This window comes from Dendrobium catenatum, unplaced genomic scaffold, assembly GCF_001605985.2.
Source record: "Dendrobium catenatum unplaced genomic scaffold, ASM160598v2 fragScaff_scaffold_370, whole genome shotgun sequence".
Taxonomy (NCBI): domain Eukaryota; kingdom Viridiplantae; phylum Streptophyta; class Magnoliopsida; order Asparagales; family Orchidaceae; genus Dendrobium; species Dendrobium catenatum.
The window spans coordinates 1,280,184-1,291,583 of NW_021318832.1; the positions used below are offsets into that span (position 1 = coordinate 1,280,184).

An 11,400-nucleotide genomic window follows, 5' to 3' on the forward strand; every position below is an offset into this window, starting at 1 on the left:
TGTTTATAACTATAGGTTAAATTATTAAATTTTTAATTTTAAATAATAAAAGATAAACATGTTGCTCTAACACCCTGATAACAAAAAAGGAGAAAGAATGAAATATACTAAAAAGATTAATTTCCTAAAACTAAAATTTCTATGTGATCAAATTTGTTGGAATAGTGTTAATTGATGATGCCACATCCAAAACTGCTTTTGATAGTCTTGCAGTGATTCACAAGAAATTTTATATACCAAATGTTGTGCACATTTTCGCACTTAAAAGATTTGATATAATTCATATTTTTCCACTTGGATTTATTGCTATTATAAGAAGACCTCATGTGCAGGATTGAGATTTCCCTGAGCAACTAAGTTGCTTTAGATTTTTAAGGCATTCGACTCACCTTACCCTAGTCCATTTGTAGAGTTATAACAATTATATTTGGTTTAATGGTTTTCTTTGGAGAACGTGGGGCCCTGCCTCCTCCAATATCTATAAGATTTATGCTTTTTGTTCCTTCATCCTTCGAATTTGAGTTTTTAAGGAATAAGGTTCTCCCATTGAGTAATTATGACATCAATGATTATTAGAATATAATCTAGTTCGATAAGTGTTGGAGTGAGAAAATCTATTGTTAGTGTTGCTTTGATTAGCCATTAAAGAATAAATGTTGGGAATGGTTCCTATAAACAATGCCAAACTATTGTGGAAAGAAATTAACAACGAGAGAGTAGAAGGATTTTATATCTTAGCAATGCTAAAAAATTTAGCACACAAATATGTAATTGAAATGATAAAGAAACAATGATATTTTTACGTTAAAAATAATGAAGAAGGGAAAAACCATGAGACCAAGTCTAGTTGAATAATTCCACTAATGTTTTAAGCATATTATCCTAGTCGAACCTTATCCTAACTCCTTGACAATATAAACACAATGAGGTTAAGATATTGCCAAACTTCAGATGGATATTCTTGAGCTCACATGAATGACAAATGTTGGAAAGCTGGTGGCGATCAACAAATGGATGGAAGTCCGATTGATGGTCAGTGGTCTAGATGAAATACTATGACGGTTAATGAACAGATAGAAGTTTGACAATGGGTAGTGGTTGGAATGAAATTTTGTTTGTGGTTAAATGAACAGACGGAGGTCTAGAAATTGTTGGTGGTAAGGAAGAAATTTGGCGGCAGATGACTAACAGATGGAAGTCTGACGAAGTTCATCGGTTGGGAAGAAATTTGGCAGTGATCTACGAGCATACTGAAGTCCTGTGGCAGTCAATTGTCTAGAAGAATTCCGGCGTCGGTTGACGAAGAGACAGAAGTTTGACAATGATAAGTGGTCAAGAAGAAATTCGGGGACGGTTAACGAACAGGCGGAAGTCCAAAAATGGTTGGTGATCATGAAGAAATAAGGTGATGGTTGATGACAAGAGAGCTTCAAAATTCTTTTCTTTCTCCCCCTCCTTCATGTGAAAATGAGGGTCTATTTATAGATTTTTTTTTTATGAATGGCGGCATGGCTTATAAATATGAAGAAGATCGATGACAAGTTGGGAGTGTTCCATCGGATGGCTTATACTGATTTCCTTGATCATAGAGCTCTTATCAAGCATTTATGTGCCTTAATGAATAAAAATTAAGCAATCTTGGGCTTGTTGGATTTTTTTTTTGTCGAGACGCATATTTCGACTATAAGCATGTTATATTCGATGTTCATTTTGTAATCTAATTAATGCATTAAACCTTCCAAGTATGCTTTGGGCCCATGCCCTCGGCCCATTTGGGCTCGAATTGGATTGATATTGGAGTTGTTGGGTTCATCTCATTGAGATTTTCAATTTGATTATAAGCTTGCTGAAATTGAAGTTCAGATGATATTGTGGATCTATGGTTTATGATTTTGATGATAGCAAATATTCTTTTTTCTCTATGATTGCCTTTTGTACTGACATTTCAGGTCCACATGATCAGACTGCAATTTGGAACCAGCTCAAGATTGGTTGGACCAGGTCTGAGCCAGTTTGTACACTTTTTCCTTTCTTGAGTCTACTGTATTTAGTGTGGCTCCTGATGTTTTGTAGCTTGGAAGATTTTTCTGTTGTTTCCTAAAGTTTTCTATTTTTGGTAACATCGTCCGGGACGATATTTATATCGGCCTGGATGATCGATCCAAAAGAAGAAACCCTAATTAGGGCATCCTCATTAAGGCAGCCGTCATAAGCTGATCGGCCTGGACGATACGTGTATCGGCTAGGACAATAAGCTCAATTCAGTAAGAATCAGCCGCCATGATTAGATTAGGTATTCATTATTTTAGGAATTCGGCCAGGATGATATGTACATCGTCCAGGACGATCTAACTCAATTATGTCTAAATTGATCTGGTATCTTTGAAAAGCATTAATGGCTAATTGATATGATCACATCATCCGGGACAATCATAGGATCGGCCAGGATGATTGCCTAGACGTTTTACATCAGCCAGAATTTATTCAGGGCAATGATCAGGATGATTTAAATCGGTTTTAAACTAATCGGCCTGGACGATCGTGAGATCGGCCAGGACGATGTAACAAATTTTCTTCTGATCGTCCCAAATTGTCTCGGGCTGATGAGCTGAATTTGAATTGATCGTACAGGACGATATGCCTATCGTCCTGGACGATAATGTCGGCAACTTGCATTAATGAGCTCGTTTTGAGATCTTCTATTTAAGCTATGACATGACACTTTGTAAGTGTCTTTGGCAGCCATTGTAGCTTTGTTCTTGTGGGGGAAAGTTGAAGAGAAAGCTTGAAAGGGAGTGAGGAACGGGTGAAGTCTGACAGAGGGAGAAGATCCTGTGAGGGGGGACTCAAGGGAGTGTGGAGGGGGATTCCACACGGTTGCTCCAGCAGGCTTGCATCTTAATATCGTTGGATTCAAGGGTTATCTCGAGGGAAGTTCACCGAAGAAGAAGATCTCTTTGGTGTCAAAGGACCCGGCGACTCCGCCGCACCGGGGAAGTTGGAAGTGATTCTGTAAGGGCTTTTCCGCCTAGCTGTGGGGGTTAAAGGAGAGACACTTATTTAGTGCAATATTTGGAGGGTGCCTCCATGGAGTGTATGTAGGTCAAGGTTTGACCGAACCACTATAAATCCAGTGTGTTCTTTTCTTATTATTGCTTCCGCATTTAATTTCCGCATCGTTGATTTTGATTGTGGTGAATCTTGTTTTTGGATTAAAGATTGTGTTTGTTTTAAATACTGATTCACTCTTTATTAGCCTTGGGCCAGTTAATAAGGGCTTAACATACCTAACAAACTTTCTAGTGCCATCAGAGCACTTTCAGATGATTCCAATTTTAATTTTTTGATGCCTTAATCTCATACTTCCCTTGATATTCATGCCCGATCAAGACAAATTTTGACAAATCAACTTCTTTTTATTCCTCATGAAGCTCTAGAAAAATGCGTTACAAAAGCACAAAGCTTCTGTGGTGACTAAAACAATAGCTGAAGTAAGTAATCTAATATATATACCAATATTTATATGTAGTCATGTTTTGAGGAACAATCTTAAATGTTGCTTTCAACATTGTAACCGAGAAGACTACACTCGATCACATAGTTGCATTGACTAAGATGTATGAGAAGCTATTAGAATCAAACAAAGTGTTCTTGATAAAAAAATTATTCAATATAAAGATTTTAGATAGCACTTAAATGGTAGAACACCTAAATAAGCTGAACACTGTGATGTGTTAATTGTGTTCAATTGGTATCAAGTTTGATTATGAAGTGAGAGCATTGTTGTTGTTATCTTCATTACTAGAAAGTTGCGTTGAGTTGATTAATGCTATGAGTAATTTTTCATGGAGTTCAAAGTTGAACTTTGAGAACATAGTAGGGTTAGTGTTGAATGAAGAGGTTTGCAGGAAGCCGAAAGGTGAATCTTCAAATTCTGCCATGAATGTTGAAGCCAGAAAAATCTGTTTAGAAATAAATCGAAGTAGAGGAATATCTAAATGAAAGAGAGAATGTTGCAAGAGTGAAGAGATATGTAGAGAGAGTGAGAGAGAAGAGAAGATAGATCTATATTATTTCTCCTGAATTTTTATAATGAATTTTTGATGTGGTGTAGCTCTATAGTTTTTTTCACGATTTTGAGTTATTCCAAGTTAAATCCTGGAGATCTTTCTTTTTCACTTCATTGTCTCTATGTTGTTTGCATTCATTACATGGTTTTCTTCCCCAATATTTAATATTAAATTTATTATTGGTTATGTGAAAGAGAGCACCTAATTTTAGACCAAAGTACGAGTTTGTGATCAGCCTGATCTGTTGTCTTGACGTATTCATGCAACAATAAGGTATATTTAGCCTTCAGATTTGATGTAATGGTGATAAAAGTAGCTAGATTGCACTTCAAATTCTGCAGTATAATACATCTCCACTTTCTCTGTTCTCCGACACCGCTGCAGCCATGATATAAATCCAAACCGTTGCTACAAAACTAACCATCTTTATTCTAAACGTTAGATGCAAGCTTTGTTCAGCACAAGGCATACGTCGCTAACTATAAATACACTAACTGTACTGCTGGCAAAGGCAAGGAGAATTAATGAAAACTTCCTACATCTTATTTCGGCTCTCTGTAATTTTCTGCATAATCCACTCAGCTCTCTGCTTTACAAAATTAAGTTTACTGAATACATATTCCTTTTTTTTTCCTGAATACTTGTTCAGTGACTTTTGCCATCTAAATCGGTGCTTCATAAGAAGAAGTTGAATAAAGACTTGAATTTGTTTGGTCCTATCAAAGGCAGTTTTAGAGGAAGCTGTTGATATATTGCTACCCATCGGGGTGTACTGGCGACAGCATCTATCCCCAATGGTGAGTCGTATGCGCGATCCAATCTGCCCTCCCATCGACCCGCTCGTGTCGAGCGTAGAGGCCTACGATCGTTTTGTCCTACGGGATAGTTCGGCTGTACTTTCTGCATTCGAACCCCCGCGAGCGGTGCTCCTTCGGAGGTCCACAGAAGCAAGTTTGATATTCTTGGTGAAAACAATGGAGTCACTTCACCATTTATCCCATGAAAACTTATGATAACTGAAGACGATTTGCAAAGCTGGTTTATGGTTTGTGTGAAGATAATGGAGCTTGTGAAAAACAGAGGTTGTGGAGCTGTGCATATCCGAGTTCATCGCTTGGCTGTAGAGTTTTATTTTTATTTCAATTCATTTTCTTTGTTTGGTAAAACTTGATGTTCGAGACTTTTTTCAAGCATAGTTTGGTATTTGAAAAATGGAATTATAGTAATGGGAATTAAGCATATTTCTATCTCTTATTTTTTACTTGGAAAATCTGGGATAGTAATCAACCATTTTGGTTGTTTTATCTTTGGTATCCTCTCCACTCCAATTGATTTAAAATGAGAAGTAGATAGTCTTATTTGCATTATTACATTTCCTATTTTTTCTAATATTTTCATTATGCTTAATTTTCTTTTTAACTCCATTTTTTGTTAGAAAGGGATTGCCAAGTAGTTTTCTGTTTTTGTTTGTAATAGTTTTTTTGTTTTTAATGCTATAAGCATCTTCTAAAAAAAAAGAAAAGAAAAAACGAATACTTGTTCAGGAATAAGTATTCTAACACTTGGCCCTCTCAGCACTTAGAAGATTAATTTAACCTTTAAAATCTTATAATTACTTATCTCCAAGCTTAAGAAGTAGCCTCTGTATGTTATATTCACTTATATTGGCATGTGAAGGTTTGAAATCCAGCTCTCATTAATCTTCACAGGTACCTATTACTATCATTCAGTATGAATTATGCTCACACATTGTAAGGACCTTAAGCAAGCAAATGAACTAAAAGCATCTACGAATTGAATGAGTAAAACTATGATGTAAAGCCAAGGCGTCATCATATTATCATATAACGGTTGTGATAATCATCCATTGCTGGATAATTGTCTCATTATAGCAGCAATAATAGATCATGATATAGAGTATGTCCTCTTTTTTTCTTTTTTTGAATAAGGGATGCACTATGAATAAACGGGAACAAAAAAGAGATTACAATGGGCTGTCCTTCCAAAACAAGTTAATAAAACCTGCCGGAAGTTCAGTTTCATCAAAAGAATCCCAAAAAAATTTCCTAACAGAGCATACTTGGCACAAAAATCAGCCGTGCTATTACAATATCTAGGAGTAAAGAGAAAAATAACATTGTTGAACACTTGTAAGAATGAAAGGTCCGGTTTCGTACCTTTATTCGTCTTCATGTTGATCGTATCTTGGAGCAAACTAATGATATTCACATTGTCTCTTTCAATGATTATTCCTTTGTAATCACAAAAATAATCTTGAATGTATCTTTCAAATGACAGAATAGCTTTGAGTTCCATATATGCAATGTCCCCAATGAATTACCTTCCTACCATAAGCACAAATCAATCTTCCTTTACAGTCTTTAAGAACACCTACAATACCCGCCACATTATTTCCAGTAAGAGCCGCATCCACGTTTAGTTTCATCCAACCTTCGGGTGGGGGACACCAAGAAATTGACATTATAGGCTGATTAGTGTTCCAGTTCCTCTCGATCGGATTTGACTGAATGTAAGAAGCGTGAGAAATGATTTTCGCAGCATTGTAAGCAATGGGAATTTCTGATTTGCCATGTTTAACCATATTCCTTGATCTCTAGCTGTAGTAAACCGCCAAAGCAAAGATTTTAGTCAGTCCCTTATCAGGATTCTGTCTCAAATTCATTATACAGTTATCAACACTTTGGAAAGAGGGGACATTGAATCCACACTCTCTCAAATTCTGCAATAAATCCACCATTTTATTGCACTTGATCATCACATGTTCTAAGTCTTCATTCTCATTACAACCTCTAGGACAATTAGAATTAACTGCAAGTCTTCTATAACATAGCCAATTGTTAGTTGGTAATGCCCCATTCAAAGCCCTCAACCAAAACAGGTAGACTCGCTGATTCAATTTCAATTTTTTCAACCAGTTATGCTTACTATATTTACCGTCATTATTCAAATTGTTAGCTTCCTCACAAAGAGCTGCAATAGTTTTTCCCGTATTGGTACGGATCAATTCCAAACTATCTTCTCTGTTGTTCTCCCCTGTCTTCATTTGTTGAATCAGCTCAATCATATCTGCCAAAAAGAATTCAGATAAAATTTCTAAATTCCACTTGCCATCCTCCTCCATAAGAAACGACACCTTCTTCTCAGCAATTTCACTAATATTGCACGTAGCAGGCCATTTACTTAGGCATCTATCCAATTTCCATTTGTCAGTATTTATATTAATACTGCTACCATTATTTACCTGCAATCTAACAATTGGTCTTATGTAGTTAATACCATCTTTGATAATTTTCCAGGCGGTTGTAGCTCCTCTCTTCACGTCATTATCCCATATCTTTTTACCAAATTTTTTGTACAGTATTTTGTAGAGCAAAGAGTTGTTGTTCTGTAAAAACATCCAAGCAATTCTTGCTCTTAATGGACCTTGTCTCCCTGCAGCGCCATGGATGCCAAATCCCCCCAAACTCGTGGGTAGACAAAGAGTCTCCCAAGCAATATAGTGCAAACCTTGTTTGCCATTTTCTTTATGCCACAAAAAATTCTTATATTATTTGTCAATTTTCATTAAAATGCTTTTAGTAATGAGAGAGTGAGCTACCTGGTAGGAAATCATGTTTGAGTAGGCTGTTTTGATCAATAACATTCTGCCGGCCAGCGATAACCATGCACCTAGCTCCCCAAGAATTGAGTCTACACATTGCTTTTTCAATGGTGTTACTGAAGTCTTCCACCTTCATCCTTCTTACAGCCAATTTAATGCCCAAGTAATAGAATTCTTTAACTTCTTTGTATCCCATAATTTTATTCAGTTTTCTTCTTCTTTTCTTAGAGACTTTCCTGCCATACAAAACCATGGATTTTTGAGAGTTGATAGGTTGGCCTGTCCAACTGCAATAGCTTTTGAAAATTTTCTTCAGCCTTCTCACATTATTACTACGAGCTTCAGCAGTCACCAGAACATCGTCTGCGAATAGTAAATGTGTAACTTTATCAACATTCGTTGCTATTCTCATTCCCAATTGCCCCTTATGTTCATTGATAGCTTTCGAGAGAAGATCCGAGCAAAGAATATAGAGTATGTCCTCAACACAAAAATACACGCACAATTGCACTGATTGATCTTGTAGAATTAATGGAAACAAAAAAGTAATTCGATTGTCTCCGAAAGAAATGTCAAATCATTGAGAAGAATTTTCAAAAGCATACCTGAATCCATTGAAATGCATAATTGAGGTTTTTGGTCTTCCACATTTGAAGCGGCGTTCTACAAGAGAGTGAGAGACCCTTTCTTTTCCACTCAAAAGATGAGAAATGAGAGAAAAATGAGAACTTAATCTCTTAAACTAGGGACCACGACCTTTTTATATTTTAACTGTAAATATTTTATTTCAGTCCATTATTAAAATAAAATGAATACCTGGCCTCTACACAAATTAATTTCATACAAATGTAATTGAGATGCTATATAAGTCAAATAATAATTTAATATTTAAATAGATCACGAATTTAATTTACTTAATTTTAGATAGCTTATAATGTACAAAACTTTATTTATATGTATAAACACGGGCGGATTTACTATAGGGGGCCTGGGGGCACAGACCCCCACTGACTGTATAATTAATATTTAATTAAATTCATTTTTGGCTACTTAATTACAATTAAGAGAAGATTTTAGGGTATTTTTTGGGTTATACAATTCCCGCCGTTTACTCTTAGCCTCCTAACACACAGATAGACCGATCCAAACGAACATCTGCTTCACGCGACTGGCGAAGTATTCTCGCGCCCACACTGACTAACGACACAATGGCAGAGGTGGAGCCAAAAATTTTTTCATGTGGGGTACAAATTATTGAATTAAAAAAACCCTCAATCTTTTCATCCGGGGTTAGGACCGCCATAGTTGATTTTAATTTTTTTTTTTAAATCATCAGACTCAACATAAAATGATTGAATATATGATAAAATAAAAAAATTACAATCGAGAACTTTAAATCATGATATTTTTCTTACATATTATCTATAATTTTTCACGCCGAGTCTTCATTTAAGTTGAATGAAAATTTAATTAGTAAAATTATAATATTGAAAGATATTATAAAGTGTAAAAAAGAACATAAAGTCTTAACTTGTATTGAAAAAATCCTAACTCCGCTACTGATCTTAAGTTACTTATCTCAAAACTTTCAAATCTTATCGGGAATTTGTACCACTCTAATTTATTGAAGTAAAGAAACTGTGATAATCCGAAAAAATAATTTAAAAATATTAACAAAAAGTAGAAAATAAATTTTGTTACAAGCACATTTAGTTACAAATTAAATAAAGAATAATTATTTAATATTAGTAAACCTTTAAAAGATCTTAAATTTAAATTTTTATCTCAGATATAGCAAGACTATATCCCATATGAAAACTATCTAAACCTTTTTTAACTAACGATTCACAATGTTGTATCAAACAAAAAGTATTTCTTCTAATGCTATTACACATCCATTCCAACCCCTACCTAGCAACTCTTTAATTTCTTTTAATATTAGTAAATCTACGTAATAATTTTTTATAGATAAAAATTAAACATGTAATTTAGAAATTGAAGATGAGCAAATAATCAAATGGCTACAGTCTGTAGCCATTCATTTTTATTCTTGGGAATAGATAAATGACAGAGAAAACATAATGATTTTTTTTTTAAGAAAAATAATAGAATCTTCTCTTTTTGGAGAGAGAGAACTTGATTGAAAAAAGTGAGGTTTGAGGAGAATTTTTTTTTTTTGGGACATTTAGGCCATTTAAGGCAAACTCACACACACAACGCATACACATAGACTCGAACCTTGGACCTCTTAATTGGAAGCCTAAGCTCTCAACCAATAGGCCATGGAGAGTTGTGTGTTTGAGGAGAATCACAAGTGAGCGTAAGAAGGCATATCTTTTTCTTTTTAATGAAGGATTATCCTAAGCCATTTTTTAGAAATAGTAACTAGTCTTAATTAGATACTAATTAACTGGCCAGTGGGGGCCCGTGCCCCCATGGGCAAATTATTGGGTCAGGTGATCGAACCCATCTCTGCGTTCTGTCGCCAATAGAAATGCAACATCTGTTAGGCATTTTTTTAATTTAATATATTTTCTTTATGTCTTGTCAGAGTGAGCGACCCGACCCGATAACTCAGTTCATTTTAACTTTTAAGCATTTGCCGCCCTTTTTTTCCAATTTGATACCCTAAAAAAAAGACGTAAATATCTACTGGTGTAGAAGAAAAAATGAGCCAAAAAATTGCAGAGAAGAAATAGACTGCTCAGCGAAGAGGGAGGTGGAAGAGGGCATGGAAGAGGGAGTGCATGAATCGAAAGGGCTGGTGCATGAATCAGAATTGGAACCTAACTTAGCAGGAAATTCCTCTGGTTTCAACAGATCGGTAAGTTTCTTGGAAAAATGAGTTAGAAAGTTGTAAACAGAGTTTGAATCTCATCACAGCAGAAAAAGGCGTAGGTTTCAGCTCATTAGAGTCTTAGGATCATAGATTTTGCGATTTTCTGGCATAATAATTTTTTTTTGTAGAAAAAGTAAAAAAAAACTCTAATGTTGTTGCTTAGCTTTCATTATCGATTTTAGGATGAAGATGATAAATAAAAAAAATAGAACTTGTTTTGATATTTTGTTGTGCTTTTGTTGCGCTTTTTTTTTCTTTTAGTTGTGCTTTAGTTGCGCTTTAGTTGCTCTTTAGTTGCGCTTTAGTTGCATTTTAGTTACGCTTTAGTTGCGCATTAGTTGCGCTTTACTTGCGCTTTACTTGCGCTTTATTTTACTTGCGCTTTATTTTACTTGCTCTTTTATTTAATATTTCAGGCTGTTTATAAAAATGAGACTGAAGCATATGATTGTTTTACCACTTATGCTCACGATAATAGCTTTAGCGTCCGAAAGGATCATCACAGTTTTTGACCAAATTCTAGGAAGATAAAATCGAAGGACTTTGTTTGTTCAAAAGTTAGTTTCAAGAAAAGTAATGATCTTAATTCAAGAAAGAGATTCACTAAACTAGATGTCCGAACTGGTTGTCCTGCCATGGTGAGGTTTGTCAAAGATGAAGATGGTTACTAGCATGTCAAAAGATTTATTGAATCCCACAACCATGATTTAGCTAGACCAGCCGACCGACACCTTTTGAGATCATGTAGGAATGTTGTTGAGGAAAAGCTTCCGTCCTAAAATCGATGACAGATGCAGGGATTAGAACTGTTGATGCATATGCCTACCTTACAGAGGAAGTTGGTGGATGTGAGAATGTCAGATTCTCTA

At 35.3% G+C, this 11,400-nt stretch overlaps 1 protein-coding gene across 1 annotated transcript; it reads right to left on the bottom strand.

The window, feature by feature from the left end:
* Nucleotides 1-6,684: 6,684 nt before the first annotated feature.
* On the bottom strand, nucleotides 6,685-8,104 carry LOC110098654. Its single transcript, XM_028693845.1, has 2 exons — nucleotides 7,690-8,104; nucleotides 6,685-7,613 (listed from the first exon to the last, which is right to left on the bottom strand). The coding sequence occupies exons 1-2, from the start codon at nucleotides 8,102-8,104 to the stop codon at nucleotides 6,685-6,687; spliced, it is 1,344 nt and encodes a 447-aa protein (XP_028549678.1).
* Between the last annotated feature and the right edge of the window lie 3,296 nt (nucleotides 8,105-11,400).